Here is a 19,792-nt window from a genome sequence, read left to right as displayed (position 1 = left end):
CACGGATACACACACACACATACACACACACACACATGCACACAAAGGAGCTCAGATAGCTGGCCCATCATATAGAGATAATAGACGTCCATCAAAACTCATTCTGGGACCCACATACCCACTCAATACCCAAATGCATGCTTGGGTACAAGCCCCACGTAAGAAGAGATGAGTTCCCTAAAATAGGCAGAGTCAGATACGCAAATACACAGCAGACAGCCAATAATAATAATAGCTGATACTTATCAGGGCTTACTCCATGCCAAGCACTGGGCTAAGTGTCTTTATTTTTCATACTTTACCTTAGTTAATCTTCTCAACTACCTACAAGACATTTCTTCTATTATCCACATTTTACAAACAGGAACACGGAGCCACCGCGAGTTAAAATAACTCACAGAAGCTCACACAGCTAATAAGAAGCAGTTGGGCTCCCCGGCTGCTCCTAGAACAGAGGTAGATCCCACATAATTGTTATCATTCCCCATACACACCTTGTATCTTAGCTCTCATCCAAAGCAGAACTCTTTTGAGTCCCCTCAAAACGTGCTGTCCCCACCCCACTGATAATGTCCCATCTCAGTACACAGCCCTCACCATCTGTCTCACTTCCCAAAGGTATCCTCAATGCCTCCTGTCTTTCAAGCTCCACATTTAGTTCCTCAGGAGACTCTCAGTCCAGTGAAAGCCCTCCAGCTCCTCTGCTACTGCCCTCCCCAACCAACCCCCATCACTTGCTGGGACTATTGCAGTAGCCTGTAATGAGCCTCTACACTTGCTCCCTACATCCATTTTCCATACATCAGACTGACAGATCTTTTCCAAGTATCAATCATTCGTGCCACTCCCCTGGTTAAGATCCTCCACTGCCCTCCCACTGTACTCAACAGAATCTGAACCTAGCATTCTGTGCAAAAAAGCCAAGACCCGAAGTGGTCTGGTCTTCGCCTTCTGCTCCATCCGGTAGGGCCCCTCTGCCAGCCACACTGACCTGCTTTTCTTTCCAACTCACTTTTGTTTCTGGCTTAGGACCTGTATTACCTTAACTGTTCTCTCTGCCTGTAACATTTTAATCTCCATGTGGTTAGCTACTCCGTGTCTGTGAGATCTCCACAGAGTATAGCAGAGAGTTACTTAAGGATAAGTCCATGCTCCCCCTTCTGGGATAGAGTCAGCATTTTGTCCCCATTTGACCCTCAGTGTGGCCATGTAGGCCCATGGTGGCCAAGTTATTGCCAAAAGAATGGCACGTGAAGTGATCTGGATCACTGCCAGGCCAAGGCATTAAAGGAACAGGTGTGCCTTTTCCCCTCTTTTTCCTCTTCCTCTAGCCAAAGGCAGAGGACTCTGAGGCCCTAGGGGATTACACAGCCTCAAGAGGGACAAGGCCTGTGTCCCCAAATCACCACATGGAGGAGAGACACTTGTTACTTAAGATCCCCTTACTGGATTGTTCCATGAGTGAGAGGAAGACTTCATTTGAGAAGCCACTGAACTGGGACTTAGCTGTCACCGCAGCTAGAGTTATTCTAATACAGAGACGCAGGCCTACACCGCTCAACCTAGTGAGCACCCACCCCCTTACCACACCAATCTGCATGGCGTTTATTACTTCCTCAATGAGAACATCATATCTGTGGGAGCCATGTCCTTACCAGCCTGGGGCAGACATCCCCAGAACCCAGGGCAGTGTCTGTCACAGACCAAGCAACCAATCAGTACTCAGTCACAAGTGAGTAACAAGCACGTGAGTAAACGAACACGCTCGAGAAATAGGGACGGAATCGAACAGGAGGAGCGATAGTTGGGAGGCACGTCCTGTCACGGAGGCCTTGTCCTTGCTTCCCTTGACTGGAATGCTATCCCTGAGGTACCTGCTTGACTCCCTCCTTCCAGTATGTATTCAAATGTCTTCTCAGCGAGACTTTCCCAGAACTTTCAAAACCTAACAGTTCTGACACACACCACACGCTGCCTCCCTTCTTGCTCTGTTTTATTTTCCCTCATAGAACTTACAGCCCACAGTCTGTATTACGTTTTTAGTCGGTGAACTCTTAGTCTCCCCTCACCCCAATAACATAAACGCACCATGAGGGTAAGGACTTTTGTTCATTTTGTTGACTCTCGCATCCCCGCTGCCTAGTGCTCTGGCACGTAACGGTGCTCAACTAACATTTGGTGAAAGAATGAAGGAAGAAAAAGAAAGAAGGAAATTGAATTCGGTGAGGGAAAGAGGTGGGTAGATCACGTAAGCGAGACAATACAGGGTTTACACCAGAACAAGATGAAAACAGCTACTGGAACAGCAGACGGAATATCGAATCTCTAACAAAAATTCGCCAAAGCTAAAGGCTTGGTTCCAGTACCGTAGTTTTCGTACTGCAATTCTGTGATGAAGTAATGTATCACGGACATGATGTCGCTGCTCTCACAAGTGCTGCCCACAAAATGAGGGATCATCAACATGCTGGGATATTTCTTTTTGAAATCATTCACCCAGTTGGCGATCAGAGTAGACTTCCCACAACCACGTTCTCCAGACAAGAGCAAAATGGACTTGTAAACTGGAAGAGGATTTATTCTGAAAAAAATAAAGGGGCAAAATGTAGTCAAGAATATTTACAAATGGAAGGAGGGAAGGAGGAAGGGAGAAAAAAATTTCCTGCGTCTCTAAGAGATACGAAATTCTAGTCTCAACTTTGGCCTCAGTTGGCTCCAAGTAAATTATTTTCCCTCTGGGGTTTAGCTCTGTCCTGTGTAAAATTAGAACAGGAGAGAGATGGTAACCTTGGAAGGTCCTTCCAGCTACACAGGTCCTAGGGTCGTCCCGCATTAACCTGGGGTTCATCAAGGGCCCAACCTGCCCAAAGGCCCAGGGAGGGAGGCTCTTCTACATCAGTCTACCGCCCCTACAGCTGCCCTGCTTAGCCCCTCCCAGGGTCATAGCCACCATCGCCAAAGTGGCCCTCCATTGAACATCACATCAGAGGATAAGAAACAGAAGCATCCATATGCCAGGGATTCCCATGAATCCTGATTACCATGACTTTGGAAATTACAATTGTTAGTAACTCACTAAGACATCGCCTACTCCTCTCCCAGGGTGTTTTGGCTCGTAGAACTGCAGAAACGTGATTTCTCTGAACAGGCATGGGCACAGTATAACCTGTCCCATTGCTTAATTTTTGTAGTGAAGAATTTCCAGATATGCAGAGGAATCCCAGGTCCACTAGTATCACTACATAGAGACTCCAACCCTGTTGCTTACACATTTGTGGTTTAATAAGTATGGTTCTCGTGATTTTTTTATGGATGGAAGATTCACAGAGGCAGTTAGCAGGCTTACCTTACTCACTATTAGCTTGTGACTGGCAGTGTAACTGATCATAAATTGTTGAATGAGTGAATGAAATCAAATAAATAAGCCTGACATTGGGGTGGGGCAAAGCAAGAGGATATCAGCCTGAAGATCCACTAAAATAGGAAACCTAGGGATGCCTGGGTGGTTCAGTCGGTTAGGCCGCTGCCCTCAGCTCAGGTCATGATCCCAGGGTCCTGGGATCGAATCCCATATCGGGCTTCTTGCTCGGCAGGGAGCCTGCTTCTCCCTCTGTCTCTGCCTGGCTCTCTGCCTGCTTGTGTGCGCTCTCTCTCTCTTGCTCTCTCTGACAAATAAATAAATAAAATCTTTAAAATAAAATAAAATAGGAAAATTAAAGCAGGTTAGGATCATTTAATAGAAATTACTCCATGAGAATTCCACCTCCATTATGATGAATTAGGAGTCGATGTGTTATTGCTTTAATTACTTCGCCATCAAATTTGAATGGCAGAATCCGATTTGGTGTCCTACCTCCACCTTTGTCCTCTTTTGGTCTCTCCTCAGTCAAGTAGCCAGAGTGAGCTTGTCCAGATAGGTGACATATGTCACTGCTCTGTGGTAAAAGTAGCAAAAAGCCCAACTCCTTACATGGACCTGTGAGACCGGACAAGACCCACACCCTCCCCCTCTCCATGACACATCCACCCTCATTCCCTACCACCCTCCATACAGCCCTCACTTCCTTCCAGCTGCCTGGCCTCCCTGCCACTCCTCCAGCCTCGGGACCTCTGTGCTTGCTGTTTCCTCCGTCTGGAATGCCTGTCCAATCCGTGTTTGCATAGCTCGCTTCCTCACCTGCTTCCAGGATCAGCCAAGGTTTTATATTTTGCTCCATAGCACTAAAGGCAGCGAACCATTACATGTTTTCCATATTTGCCATGTGTGTTGCCTAGCTCCATAATGTAAGCTCTGTGGAGGCAGGGAGTTTGGTCTCTTTGTTCACTACTACGTTCCCTATGTCTAGAATACTCCTTGGCTCTTAGCAGGTAAAGTCAATGAAGCAAAAATACAAATATAATCCATCGACATAATTAAGCCAGGGTCCGAATGAGTTCTTCTTAAGAACAAATAGAAAATGAAAACAGTGCAAAGAAATCTATGGGTATTGTTCTAGATGGTCAGTTGCTAGGACAATGCTTTCAAACTTCAAAAGAACACCCCTCTCTGTTACCTCTACATGTGACTCGGGAACTTACAGTACAAAGCATTGTTTCCAAATGTCAAAGTCCTGTTTCCACACAGCTAATTTCAAAGGGCTTGTTTCATTATTGTATTTAATTGGGCACAGTTGGGACTTGTATCTTGCAATAAAAATCTTCAAATTTCTCATCTACTCTGAAATATGCAAAATTATAACTTACGTGAGATATAATTCACATACCCAAGTCTCACCATTTTACAGTGTACAACTCAGTGGTTTTCACTGTATTCACACGGTTGTACAAATACTACTAATTACAAACCATTTTCAGCACCCCCCAAAGAAACTCCAGACCCATCATTTCCTGTTTCTCCTCTTCTCTCATAACCTGCCAGCTACTAACCTACTTTCTGTCTCTATGGATTTGCCTATTCAAATCTATGATTTTTTTTTTTAAAACGCATGACCTATATATTCAAACCCCTGTTACGTTTTTAAAGCCTTGCCTGGGCTCTATGTTGTATTAACCAAATAACTTGTCTTCCTCTTGGCACGCGTTCCCAGAACCACAAAGCTGTTGGTAGCTCTACCCCGCAGTGGGGGTGGGGGAGAGAAAACAGGGGTTTTGATGTGGAGGACACTGATACAACAATGAGTGCATACATTGGTAAGATAATTCCGTTGCAAACACAAACACAAACAATAGTGTGAGCTGAATATCTCAAGGTAATTAAAAATGAGCTGATGATGTATGTGGAAATGCTTTGTAAATTATACAACACTGTAAAAATGCATTATTCATATTTTCTGATCTAATTTCTTCTCCTTAAAGTCATTTCATCATTGTCAAGAATTACTTTGACCAACTTAGAGCAGGGTGGGGTGGAGCAGGAGACGTGCGCTTTGCCCTCCAGAGTTTATCATCTCCTTGAGGAGACTGGAAGAAAGGAAGTGAAATAGTCAGGAAAACTTTGCAAAGGCAGACTGGCATCTGATAAGGGAATTCCAAACCAACGTTGGCTTTTTGGCGGCACTCCTACAAGAATGTTGGGCATAGAAAAGGGGAGGTGGGGAAGACAGCTGAAATTTGAGGGATCATATTTACTCAAGTCAGGCTATTTTGCTCAAGCCTAAAAAGGCTTGAGATTTCTTGACATCTTACCTGAGAAGGGAGTCCAAGCTGGAACCAGGTGCAGCGCTGTTACAATCAAATCCCACATCCTTTAAGGCAAATCTTTCCAAGATTTCAAAGGTTCTATTGGATTCCTTGGAAATTACAAACACTTGCTTGCACTTCTCAGTAAACTCTTCATGATAGAAACGTTCAAAGTTGTGCTTATAGTCTTTATAGACAGAAAGATAAGTTTTAGGACCTTACATTTGTTTCACATTTTCTACTACATACGGTTATTATAAATGCCCAGGAAGGTATCTCCCCTTCTGGATCCTTATCACCTTCTCCTATGCTGGCATCGTATTTCACAGCCTGTTTCATATACTAATGAAAGCAAACAACAGGCAAGCAATTTAATCTTATTTATTTGTATATGAAATCCTACTTCGGATTCCAAGTTATTTCTTGACCTGGGAATAACAAGAGCAAAAAAAAATAAAAATAAAAAACTGGGTTTGTGGCATACCTCCCCTCATCTTTTTAGATTGTTATCTAGTATGAAGTTACCTAATTCAATCTTGTAGCAAATGTATGTAAGTGTATCCATGGCAGGGGTTGGGAGAGTGGGGCATATTTTTGGACAAGATGCCCTAATGCAATGACAACCATGGGTACGGATGTAACTCTGCCACTGGGCAAGCCCCTTAAACTCTCTGGTGAACTAAGGGGCAGGACTAGGCACTTGGATCTCTGAGTGATTCCTTCCAGTTTCAATTTACCGTAATTCTAAACGTGCAGTTTAATTAAAGTCAAGGTGTTCTGGACTGCCAAAATACCCTTCTGTCTCTGGAGAGACTTACATCCTCAGGGTTTTGTTTTTTGCTTTTAATGGAGGGAGGATGTTATACAAGAAAAGGAATGCCAGGTAGGTTCCTGAGATACTCACCTTGTACCTCCACAGTTAACTGGGTTGCCCTCTGGTTCTAGTTAAAGCCAAAGAGACCTGGAAGACCTAGAGTCTGGCCAAAGTCAGCTTCAAATTTGAAGATCTTAGAATTGAGAATGATCCCACAGTCTAATGGGTCTCTTGAGGTAAACCTGAACCTTACCCATTAATCTTAAATATCTTCAAGGAACTCAGACATTGTTTCTATGAGTTAAGAGTGTGAACCAATAGCTCCACATTGCCTTACAATAAACACTGGCTTCCCAAATATCCTTTTGTTACCCATCCCCCACCCCCATCAGATTTTGGAACTCCCTGGGTGGTAAAAGAGTATCAAAGATACAAAAGAAAAATAATATAGCACTTCTTTCTAAAGCCCCTTTTTAAATAATATATCCATTCTGTAACTTCTAATTCACACATTTAGTCCACATGTTATACAAAAGTCTAAAGCTATTTTTTCCAATAATAACTAAAATCAAAGGCTAAGGAGAATACTATGGAGAAATATCCCGTCTCTAACCCAAATAGACTTGATTCTTTTTTTTTTTTTATTAACCTATAATGTGTTATTTGCTTCAGGGATACAGGTCTGTGAATCATCAGTCTTACACACTTCACAGCACTCACCATAGCACATACCCTCCCCAATGTCCATCACCAGCCACCCTCTCCCAACCCCCCACCCCCCAGCAACCCTCAGTTTGTTTCCTGAGATTAAGAGTCTCCTAAGGTTTGTCTCCCTCCCCTGTCCCATCCCTCCCCAATCCCATTTTGTTTCATTTTTTCCCTCCCTACTCCCAACGACCCCACCATCCATCCTGTATCAGAGAGATCAAAAGATAATTGGACAGACTTGATTCTTGAACACATTAGGAAGTATTGATCTATACATGCAGTTCAGACTGAGATTAGTCAATGAATATCACTAATCATCATATTTCGAGCATTAGCCAAATCATCTGTTCTTCCAGAACTCATTTGTTGCTATCGTTCCCATCAGCTGTTTACTTTGTGTCTCACGCGCGTCAGGCATGGCTTTTAGTTATTTTACACACATTATTACTCTCAAGGTGGTGAATGTTAACTCATTATGTAGAAGAAGAAACGACAGCTTGCCAATATTGTCGTTTGCTCAGAGTCACACACATCTAGGAATTGAAAAATCTGAGCTCTGAGAACATGAGTGTCCCTAGACATTCCAAAACTCCAAGCTTGTAGTAAATATTCAGGATATTTTGGGGGCACTCAACACCCATTCACCTACTCTAGTTTCCTTAACAGCCGCAGATCACCATCCAGTGTCCCACCTGTCCCGACTCTCAATTCACGTTCCTCCAGCGGGTCTGACTCCACCTCCAGCTCCACAGGGCATCTGACCCAGGATTAGCCAATCAGAGCATCACCTGGCACCAGGGATTTAACCAGTTACGAGCATATGGTCCCAGTCAGGCTAATCAGAGACAAAAAGACTCGATGCTAGGACTTTGAGCCACTTCTGCTGGACTTGAACGTGGAGCTATTACAGCCATCTTCCTTCCATGATGAAGGAGCAAGGAACTGAGGCAGTATCAGGACCGCAGAGCCATGCTGATAAACAGTAAGAAACCAGGGCAAGTCATACCGTTTGACCCACTGCTTAAGCCTGAGTTGAACCAGACCTAATCCTAGGCTTTAAAGTTATATAAGCAAATGAATTCCCTTTTTGTTTCAGGCAATTTGAGTCACCTGCAACCCAAAGAGTTATGATTGACACACTATTCTTTTCTAGGACTCCATAATGATTTGGCTTGTAGGCAGAGTTGATCAGCACCAGTGGGATTTCGCCACCCGCCTCCCTCCCCACCAACCCTGCATTCGAATGAGTTTAGGTGAGTCAACTCTGTCCTGCTCAGTTCACCAAGATCCACCTGCTCCCTGTCATAAGGCCTATTGCCCGCCTGGCCCCTGAGAGCATTTGGGAATGCACCACCTGCCATCACTTTGCAATCTCACGTTAATGGAGCCCTTGCAACAGTAATTCATAACCTTTTCTGGGTCATGGAACCTTCTGAGAATCTGATCAAAGACACAGGCCATCTTCTTACCCACCCCCCAACACACATATGCACATAAACATTCTATTTTTTATATACTTTTAAGGGCATCCCAAAGACAGACCCAAAATGGTGAAAAATCTCTGCCATACTCTAATATTGCTCTGCCCTTTCTGTGTCTGCAAGACGCTACCTTCAAAAATAAATGTAATCACGGGGCGCCTGGGTGGCTCAGTGGGTTAAGCCGCTGCCTTCGGCTCAGGTCATGATCTCAGGGTCCTGGGATCGAGTCCCGCATCGGGCTCTCTGCTCAGCAGGGAGCCTGCTTCCTTCTCTCTCTCTCTCTCTGCCTGCCTCTCAGTGTACTTGTAATTTCTCTCTGTCAAATAAATAAATAAAATCTTTTAAAAAAAAATAAATAAATAAATGTAATCACTTCATTTAGAGGCAGAATGGCAAGTTGTGCTCCTCAGACTTTAGTGTGTATGCAACTCCCCTGGTCATCTTATTAAAATCTACTCCCTTATTCAGTGGACCTGGAATGCTTTTCTATCAACTCCCAGGTGATGCCAACGCTGCGGGTCCACGGACTACTGAGCAGTAAGGGTGAGGGATGTTTAGCAGTACCCCGACCTCCACCCACGAAGGTGCCAGGAGCACTCCCCCAACTCTGACACCAAAATGACTTCAGACGAAGCCAAATGTCCCATGGCAGCGGGGGTGCGGGGGGGGGGGGGGCAGCCAGCTGGGGCTGAGAAGCTCTGCTCTAGATCTATTGCCTTAACTGCCAGGTATTTGAGGCCTTCTCCGAGCTCCTGGAATTCCTAAATAATCTTCCATGACCCTTTATTTGCTCTTATTTCCAGTTTCAAAAATCTTCAAATGGAGAAACGCACGTTACAGAAATATAGTAACAACTTTAAATGCTTACAGAATATTTTCAATCATTGCAAAAGTCCTCTTACAAGGAAGACATGCAAAACACGCTAACTTTATGTTGATAAGACACTTAGCTGTATCTCCATAGTTACTCACCCATATGTTCGATCATGAGAGTGGCTGGGTAAAGTTGTTTTATCACAACTGACCAGTCTTTGAAAACCAGCTCACCCAACTCGTGGAGATCTTTATAAAATCGGACAGGGAGTCCTTTATTAATAATTTTGGCCTTAAGCTTGCCAACCCTTAATTTTTCTTCATCATTCAGACAGCCTGAGAGCAGCCTCTCCTTTTCCTCATCTAAAGTCTTCAGCAGCGTGGGTCCAGTCCTAAAGTAAAAATACTGAAATTGAGACTTATTCAGAAATGCCGCTTGGATGATCTCAAACTCCGTCAAACTGTAGTTGGGATTCTCCAGGACCCAAGGATAACCATTTTTTGCAGCAACATAGAGATTCTGCTCGATTGGGGATAAACTTGACAAGTCAGTTCCTTTGGAGAACAGTAAAGGCACATGGTCAGGGAGAAAGTCCCCATACGTCTGACCCAGCATGCAGATGAGAAAGGGAAGGCAGCTGTTCACGTAGTCGAGACAGAGCTTCAGGCATTGGGCGTGGAGACAAGAATGCTGTCTAAACAGCTTGGAGGGTAAGGGCGGCGGGGCCATCAAGGCTGCACACCTCAGGTCTACAGCCTTGAAATACGTGCCCCGGGAAATGCAGAGCTCATTAAGCTGAGGAAAGATGTAGTTTGCCAAAAAGTCTCTCTCTTCTTGAAAATCACTCAGAGTTGAGCAGATGTAAGGCTGAATGGGTTTCTGGAACTTTAAGACAAATTGGGCACACTTATCTACATTTGCCTTCTGGCTTATTCCACTTTGCTCAGGGGATGACATCGTGCTTAAAATACAACCATTTTCATCCCGGCATAGCTGCCAATCTCCACGGCTTCTAAGACTTCTTCCTAATTATGTTAGTTACAAACACTTTGAAAACTTTCCCCAAAATGGTTTCTTTCTTATTGACATGTGAAGGTGAGAGGTGCCAACCAACGGGCAAATCAGATTTGAAAATCTAGTGGAAGACTGAAAAAGAAAAAAAAAAAATTCATTTTAGGATTAAAGGAAGTTCACATTCCCCTTCTCCCCCATAGCTTTTTTTTTTTTATTGTAGTATTATTTTTTATTTATTTATTTATTTTTTTTAATTTCCAGCATAACAGTATTCATTATTTTTGCACCACACCCCGTGCTCCATGCAATCCGTGCCCTCTATAATACCCACCACCTGGTACCCCAACCTCCCACCCCCCGTCCCTTCAAAACCCTCAGATTGTTTTTCAGAGTCCATAGTCTCTCATGGTTCACCTCCCCTTCCAATCCCCCATAGCTTTTGCTGACAAGCTGAGAACCACAAGGTGAGCAAGCACCGGACCCGAGGCTCTCCCCCTCCCCAGACTACAGTCCACCTTCTCGGTATTCCTTCCACCCACTGCTACTTCTGCCCCCTATAAATTTGTAAATCATGCAAGGGGACCTCCTGGGTGTGTGAAAAGGAAGACAAACCCAGAGAAGGATCCTTATGTATCTACGAGCTGAATTAGCCAAGACCCATGACCAAGGTCAGAAGCAAGAATGAATAGGTATGAAGTCGAGATTGGGATAAGAAGAAGATACCAAAGTGTAACAAGGCCCGAGATCAGTAATGCTCCAGGCATCTAAGAGACACGAGGAAGTTGGGATCTAAGACCTTCACGGAGTTCTGCAACCATTTTTTTTTTTTAATCTTAAATTGAACAGACTCATACAAATTCCATCCACCTACATGAGCTAGGAATTCAATTCCACTGAGCTAAAGATAAAAAACACACCCTCCAACACTGATGTAGATATGCTTGCACCTTGCTCAGAAGAAAAATAAATAAATAAATGAAAACGACCCTTTTTAGGAGATTTTTCTTAATGCAACTCATTTCCATACCAAGCACTGCTTTTTGGGTTATGTTTTTGCCTCCACCTAAGGAGAAACATCATGTTATCATGTATACGGCAATTTTTCATCACAATCCCCTGACAAGAATAATGCAGTACCTTTTTAAAAAGTGTTAACCCTTTTACTTTGAATTGTCACAGTAGTTCAATGATAGCTAATATTGCCACCCTACTTTACAGTCAAAGAAACAAAAGTTCAAACAGGATAAGCAACATGTCCAAAGTCACTTGGCTAGTGAACGGAGAGCCAGGATCTAAACACAGGTTAGCCTGACTCCCGAACAAATACTTTACAGTATCTCTATATTACAGAGATAATGAAATCCCTTAAATCAATGGGTGGAAATGCCTATCCAATAAATAATATTGTAATAAAGAGGTGGCAACTTGAAAAAATTCAGTTCAAGCTGTACTCTCACACTACTGCACCCCCAAAAAAAAAAAAAATGACAGAATAGGTGTCATGAGTGCTTTATTAACAGACTTCTCTTCTGCCATGTAGGAGGCTGGAATTAGATTATCAGCCCTTGCAAATATCCACCTTCTCCTAGTCCCATGCAATCAGAAATCATTTCTATTTTAGTTTCTACCATATTCTCAATACCTAGTATAATGACTGGCTAAGCATAGGTGATAGGTAAATATTTGTTGAATGAAAATTTCAACATAATTTTTCAATGAAAAGAAAATATAACTAAATATTTATCAAACCTTGAGAGGATTTCTGAAACTTACAAGCTGTAGAAGAAGTCACAATGGATGGACAGACACAGTTACATTTTGAAAGGACTTAAAAGGCAATCAACAGACTGTAAAAAATATTTGCCACAAATAAGTTTATCTTTATTTAAAAAAAATACTGGCATCCTAATAGACATATAAGCAAAAGATACAAACAGATAAAAAGAAAAACAATACAAGAATACATATAAAGGCACATGAAACCTTTCAAGAATTCAAAAAAAAATTTTAAAGCAATGATATACATTTTTAAGTTTAAGTATGTAACTTTGGTGAAATTTTATGTCATATATAGCTATGGAACTGTAAACTGGTAATTTTGGAAAGCTATTGCAAGGTATATTGGAAAATAAATGATAATATATTTCAAAATATATTAAAATGTTTACAATTTTTGATTCAGTGATTCTACTTTCTGGGAATCTCTCCAAGGAACTAATCAAAATAGCGAGAGACTATAGCCATTAAAATGTCATTATATTGTTTATGATGGAAAAAAATGATAAAAGCAAGTAAACTAAGTGGTCTTTGCTTTTTGTTAAGGGAATAACTAATAGGACAAAAGTACAACCACAGGTGGCAGCTTGTATATCTGTTAAAAAGACAGTTATGGGAAGAAAAAAAAAAAAGACAGTTACAGACTTCTGCTTGTAGCCATGATAGAATGATAGGGACTAGACTTACCTATTCTCTTCAGAAAACTAGAACACTGGACAAAATATATTAAACAGACCTCGGGCAGTATGGGGGTATGAATCCTGTGAACTAGAGAAGTTTATCAGGAAAAGAAGACTTTGGAACAAAGGGCGTTACTAGACTAGGAGTGACATTACATAATGATAAAGCAGCCAGTCCACCAAGAAGACATAACAATCCTAAGAGTGTATGCACCTAACAACACAGCTCCAAAATACATAAAGCAAAAACTGGCAGAGGGGCACCTGCATGGCTCAGTGGTTTAAGGCCTCTGCCTTTGGCTCAGGTCATGATCCCAGGGATCTGGGATGGAGCCCCACATTGGGCTCTCTGCTCAGCAGGGAGCCTGCTTCCTCCTCTCTCTCTCTGCCTTCCTTTCTGCTACTTGTAATCTCTGTCAAATAAATAAATAAAATCTTTTTTTAAAAATGGCAGAAATGGGGGCGCCTGGGTGGCTCAGTGGGTTAAGCCACTGCCTTCGGCTCAGGTCATGATCTCAGGGTGCTGGGATCGAGTCCCGCATCGGGCTCTCTGCTCAGCGGGGAGCCTGCTTCCCTCTGTCTCTCTCTGCCTGCCTCTCCATCTACTTGTAATTTCTCTCTGTCAAATAAATAAATAAATAAGATCCTTTAAAAAAAAATGGCAGAAATGAAAGGAGAAACAGACAGACCTTTAACATAGTTAGAGATTTCAACACTCCCATTCATATATTATGTATTTTGTGCTACAACAGCAGAGTTGAGAAGTTGAGCCTGTGTGCAGGTATTGAGTACAAAGTCTGAAATATTTTCTATCTGGCCCTTTAAATGATGTTCACTGACCTCCATTCTGGGCCACAAACCAAAACTCAGCGAATCTGAAAGAACTGAAACCATATAAAGTGTGCTCTCTAACCACAATGGTTAAATTAATTAGAAACTAACAGAAAGATCCTGAAAAATTCAAAAACTCTGGGAATTAAATATTACATTTCCAAATTTCTAAATTTGTGGGTCGAAAAGGAAGTAAAAAAAGAAAAATCAGTTATAGAAAGCAGATTTCTGCTTGTCTGGTGGAGGGTAGGAAAGGAAATAACTTGAAAGGGTCGTGAGAGAACTCTTTAGGGCAATGGAAATTTTTTAAAAAGATTTTATTTATTTACAAGAAAGAGAAAGAGAGCACAAGCAGAGGGAAGATGCAGAGGGAAAAGCAGACTCCTTGCTGAGTGGGAGTCTGATGTAGGGCTCGATGTGGGGCTCAATCCCAGGACCCTGAAATCATGACCTGAGCTGAAAGCAGACATTTAATTTACTGAGCCACTCAGGCACCCCGGGAATTTTAATTATAGTGGTGGTTAGGTATAGGCAGTCATTAAAATTTATCAACTGAACATATTTAAAATGGGTGTATTTAAATTTTATGTAAATTATACTGAGATAAAGTTATTTCTTAAAAAGTCTGAGAACTAGCAAGAGGAAAATACTTATAAGGGTTAGTTAAAAAGAAAAAAAAACTATAGGCCATAATATATGCCTTAAAATAAATAATAATAATAAAATAATAAATAATAATAATAAAATAATAAATGCCTTAAAAAGCAACAAAACACAGCTAAGTATGGGAAACAGCACAGTAAAGAGGTGAAAGGTCCAAGCTCAGAAGCCCAATCCCTGGATTCAAGTTCTTCTAATAAGTTTCTTAATCTCACCATGCTTCAGTTTCCTCATCTGCAAAATAGGGATAATGCTATCTATATCATAGAATAGTTGAGAAGATCGGGGCACCTGGGTGACTCAGTGGGTTAAGCCTCTGCCTTCAGCCTGGGTCATGATCTCACGGTCCTGGGATCGAGCCCCGCATCGGGCTCTCTGCTCAGCCGGGAGCCTGCTTCTGCCTCTCTCTCTCTCTGCTTGCCTCTCTGCCTGCTTGGGATCGATCTCTCTCTCTCTCTCTCTCTCTCTCTGTGTGTCAAATAAATAAATAAAATCTTTAAAATTAAAAAAAATAGTTGAGAAGATCAAACAAGTTATTAGAGGCAAAATGTTAAGAATAGCACCTATAACAAATATTCAATGAATGTTAACCATAATCATTAGAAAAAATGCACATGAGAAAAAACCAGGAAAGAATAATGGTATGGTAGCTGCGTCAGAATGGCTAATTATAGCAGATTATGGCATGTCTATTTCCTGGCTGGCTCACCTGGCTGGCTCAGTTGGCGGGATGTGCAACTCTTGGTCTCAGGGTTGTAGGTTCAAGCCCCATTCTGGGTGTAGAATTTGCTCAAAAATAAAATCTTAGGGGTGCCTGGGTGGTTCAATCCATTAAACATCTGTCTTTGGGGGTGCCTGGATGGCTCAGTGTGTTAAAGCCTCTGCCTTCAGCGCAGGTCATGATCCCAGAGTCCTGGGATCAAGCCCTACATCGGGCTCTCTGCTCAGCAGGGAGCCTGCTTCCCCCTCTCTCTGCCTGCCTCTCTGCCTGCTTGTGATCTCTGTCAAATAAATAAAAAAAACCTTAAAAAAAAATCTGTCTTTGGCTCAGGTCTTGATCTCAGGGTCCTGGGATTGAGCCCCACGTCAGGCTCCCTGCTCAGTGGGGAGTCTGCTGTCGCCCCCCTCTGCCCCTCTTTCTCCCTCCCCCACCTCATGCTCACAAGCGTGCTCTCTCTCTCAAACATATAAATAAAAATATTTTTAAAAAAAAATCTTTAAAAAAGATAAAATAAAATAAAAAATAATATCTACGCCTTGCTCCACAATTGCTAATAATGAGCCTTCCCAGTTTTTGCCGGAAAAGGGGATTAAGACAGGGGAGGGGGGGAGCAGAAGGAACCTAAATGGAAGGAGTTATTTTTGAGTGGAAGGAAAATATAGAAAAGACGTGACTTTTTTTTTTTTTTAAAGATTTTATTTATTTATTTGACAGAGAGATTACAAGTAGGCAGAGAGGCAGGCAGAGAGAGAGAGGAGGAAGCAGGCTCCCTGCTGAGCAGAGAGCCCGATGCGGGACTCAATCCTGAGATCATGACCTGAGCCGAAGGCAGCGGCTTAACCCACTGAGCCACCCAGGCGCCCCGAAAAGACGTGACTTTTAATTGTTAAAACAATTTAGTACAAAAAAGAATTTTAACCAGAAGCTTCATTATTATCATAAGTGCAAAATCCTTATCATATGCCACAAATAGATGGTAGCCATAAAAATAAATGCCTTAAAAAGCAAACAGCGTGAAAAAAATTCTAGTTAGATATACTTCTCTTTTTACTGAATAAATTAACATGTACTTACTAGAGAGACATATAAGACAAACTTGTACCAAACTAACTTTCTCTTGCCTAATCAAAAAGACTGAAGCAGAATTGAAAGCCCCAACATGTACACCAGGAAATCAAAGTTATTTAATATCTGTCCCTGGCCCATCTGATAGCAGGAAGGGCCATCGACCGGAGTGGGTATACTCTTGGAGATTGAACTTGGGTGTTGGAGTCCCATAAACCCTGCCTCAAACTGACTGTGACACCTGTAGATCTGGAAAGAATGACCACATCCATGACGGGATTAAATGAGACTTAGAATAAGCACCTAATTGTGCTAAAATTTGTTTTAACACTGCTAAAATGGACTTCTCATAAAGAAATATCCTGCCCAACGGGGTGCCTGGGTGGCTCAGTGGGTTGGGCCTCTGCCTTCGGCTCGGGTTGTGATCTCAGGGTCCCGGGATCGAGCCCCGCATCAAGCTCTCTGCTCAGAAGGGAGCTTGCTCCCCCCTCCCTTTTCTCTGTCTGCCTCTCTGCCTGCTTGTGATCTCTCTCTGTGTCAAATAAATGAATAAAATATTTAAGAAGAAGAAGAAAAAAGAAATATCCTGCCCAACAGATTTTTTAAACAAATTATCACTGTTTAATTTATTTATAATCTACACGGTCCATACTAAGCCCTCAATGTTTGCTATTCCTATTGTTGTCAACTGTAATATGACCTTTACTGCAAATGTTTGCCTTCATATTTTGTGATATAGCAGGCACAACAGCATTACTCCATATATCACTATACTTTATAACTAAAAGCTATGAAAGTACCTATTAATGGGTCCAAAGTTCCTCTGACCTCTTACAGAAATTTCTCTCAATATTTTAAGGCTTAGAAATTTCTATATTCAAATGCCACACCCCCTGCTCCCCACTCACAATGACCACAGGTTCCAACTTTGGTAAGTTTACCCTTGACAGCCCCAGATTTTTTTTAAGCTTCTAATGCTTAAAATGTCAATGGTAGAAATGTAAATTGGTACAACTATCCCAGAGGGCAATTTTTACTGTCAAAATCCTTCCAAAACAAGTCGTATTTTTTACCAAGCATTCCAATTTTAAAAAATCATCTTGTATGTAAGGATTTATCAATAAGGATTTTCACTGTAGCAATATTTATGATGGTTTAAAAACTGGTTATAAACTAAAGAACTAACAATAATAAATTGGACAATCACAGTGTAGTCATAATGTGAAACAGTGTATATCCATTAAAAGATAACTTGTAAAAATGTTTATATGGAGGAACCTCACATGGTGGCTCAGTTGTTCAGCGTCTGCCTTTGGCTCAGAGCTCAGGTCATGATCCCAGGGTCCTGGGATCAAGCCCTATGTCAGGCTCCCTACTCAGCAGAAAGCCTGCTTTTCCCTTTCCCACTCCCCCTGCTTGTGCCTCCCACACACACACACACACACACACTGTGTGTCTTTCTATCAGATAAATAAAATCTTTTAAAAAATGCTTATATGGGCGGGGCGCCTTGGTGGCTCAGTGGGTTAAGGCCTCTGCCTTCGACTTAGGTCATGATCCCAGGATCCTGGAATCGAGCCCCACATCGGGCTCTCTGCTTGGCAGGGAGCCTGCTTCACTTCCTCTCTCTCTCTGCCTGCCTCTCTGCCTACTTGTGATCTCTGTCTGTCAAATAAATAAAAAATCTTAAAAAAAAAAAAGTTATTAAAAAAAATGCTTATAGGGCGCCTGGGTGGCTCAGTGGGTTAAGCCGCTGCCTTTGGCTCAGGTCATGATCTCAGGGTCCTGGGATCGAGTCCCGCATCGGGCTCTCTGCTCGGCAGGGAGCCTGCTTCCTCCTCTCTCTCTCTGCCTGCCTCTCTGCCTACTCGTGATCTCTGTCTGTCAAATAAATAAATAAAATATTTTTAAAAAAATGCTTATATGGGCAAAAGTTTACCATATATTGACAAGTGAAAAGGTTTCAAAACAGTATTATTATGTGATTCTAATTTTAATGTAAAAATACATGTTAAATTTTAATGCGGACAATAAGATGTCTATAGTGATTTATCTCATTAAGGCATTTCTTATTTTAATTTTCTTCCTTGACCTTTTTTTTTTTTAAGATTTATTTTATTTTATTTATTTGAGAGAGAGAGAGAGAGAGTGAAAGAGCATGAGAGGGGAAAGGTCAGCGGGAGAAGCAGACTCCCTGCCCAGCAGGGAGCGCAATGTGGGACTCAATCCCAGGACTCCAGGATCAAGACCTGAGCCGAAGGCAGGTCTTGATCTGAGCCACCCAGGCACCCCATCTTCCTTCACCTTTTATTTAATTTTCAATTTTTTAAATAATACACATTCATGACTTTTAAAATCATAAAAAATTTTCTTTTTTTAAAAAAAGCATTTAAAAATCTTTTAAAAGTAGTCAAGAGGTATGCCGTGGCTAGAACAATGTAAGAAATGTTTAAAATATGAGTTCTACCTTGACCCACCAATACCTAACTCAGTTACGTCATTTAATTTCTCAGGACCTCAAATTTCTTAAGCTGCTTTTTAAAAAGAGGGGTGGGGAGGGAGGCTTCATACGGGAGATAAATTGGTATAGTTTTTTCAGATTAATTGGTAAACACCCATAGAATTTTGAACACACATACCCTTTGATCTAACTATTCCAAAACTAAATATTTATCTTCCAGAGAAAAATAAAAAACCTGTGCATATTAAAGCATTCTCCACAGCACTGCCTGTAATAGCAACCGGAAACAATATGAACGCCTATCAAATAGGAGAGATGAAAAAGAATGAGACATCAAAGATGTATTAAATGGAATAAGCTAATGTGTATTCCATGTATCTTTAGAGAAAATCAAAATTTTCATCTTTAATTTTACCACACACACGTACTTTGCACACATACGAACAAATCTCTGGAAGGAACATCTGTCAGTTCTGACCTCTAGAGAATAGGACAATGAGGTGGGAAGAACCTAGAACTTTTACCTTTGACCTATAATTCCCTGTACCAACTGGGCACTTTTTTCCACTGAGCCACCCAGGCGCCCCTCCCACTGGGCACTTTTTTAAACCATGAAAATATATTCGGTTTGTCATTTTAAACTTAAAGGGAAAGTTGCAGAACTACATGATTTCCAAGATTCCTTCCAGTTCTAAAATTCTATTTCGTCCCTAATGTAAATTATCATCAGCGTAGCTAATTGGATCATGCAAAATATGCACCTGTACATACAACTTAAAATGTAACAAATCTTATTTGAAGTTCAATTCCTTTTACACTCTCCTAGCATCCAAAGTTGATAGAAGACAATTGGATGGACTTTTTTTTTAAGATTTTATTTATTTATTTGACAGACAGAGATCACAAGTAGGCAGAGAGGCAGGCAGAGAGAAAGAGAGGAGGAAGCAGGCTCCCGGCAGGGCAGAGAGTCCAACATGGAGCTCGATCCCAGGACCCTGAGATCATGACCTGAGCCAAAGGCAGAGACTTAACCCACTATCCAGGTGCCCCTTGGATAGACTTTTTTAATCGACCTAATTTTCTAAGGC

At 41.8% G+C, this 19,792-nt stretch overlaps 1 protein-coding gene across 10 annotated transcripts in view; it reads right to left on the bottom strand.

Moving 5' to 3' along the window:
- The window catches only part of LOC116592918 (putative tetratricopeptide repeat protein 41), an 85,347-nt gene that overhangs the window by 60,765 nt on the left and 4,790 nt on the right, over positions 1-19,792 (bottom strand). For all 10 annotated transcript variants that reach the window (XM_032346561.1, XM_032346567.1, XM_032346564.1 and 7 more), the window contains 3 exons: positions 9,655-10,642; positions 5,686-5,866; positions 2,367-2,581 (listed from right to left, as the gene is read on the bottom strand). In XM_032346561.1, coding sequence (XP_032202452.1) covers positions 2,367-2,581; positions 5,686-5,866; positions 9,655-10,453 — 1,195 coding nt within the window. In that variant the 5' untranslated portion in view covers positions 10,454-10,642. The remainder of the gene's footprint in view (positions 1-2,366; positions 2,582-5,685; positions 5,867-9,654; positions 10,643-19,792) is intronic.

This window comes from Mustela erminea, chromosome 6 (assembly GCF_009829155.1).
Source record: "Mustela erminea isolate mMusErm1 chromosome 6, mMusErm1.Pri, whole genome shotgun sequence".
Lineage (NCBI taxonomy): Eukaryota > Metazoa > Chordata > Mammalia > Carnivora > Mustelidae > Mustela > Mustela erminea.
Note: the sequence above shows the minus strand (reverse complement) of the source record. Positions and strands in the feature narration are given on the sequence as shown.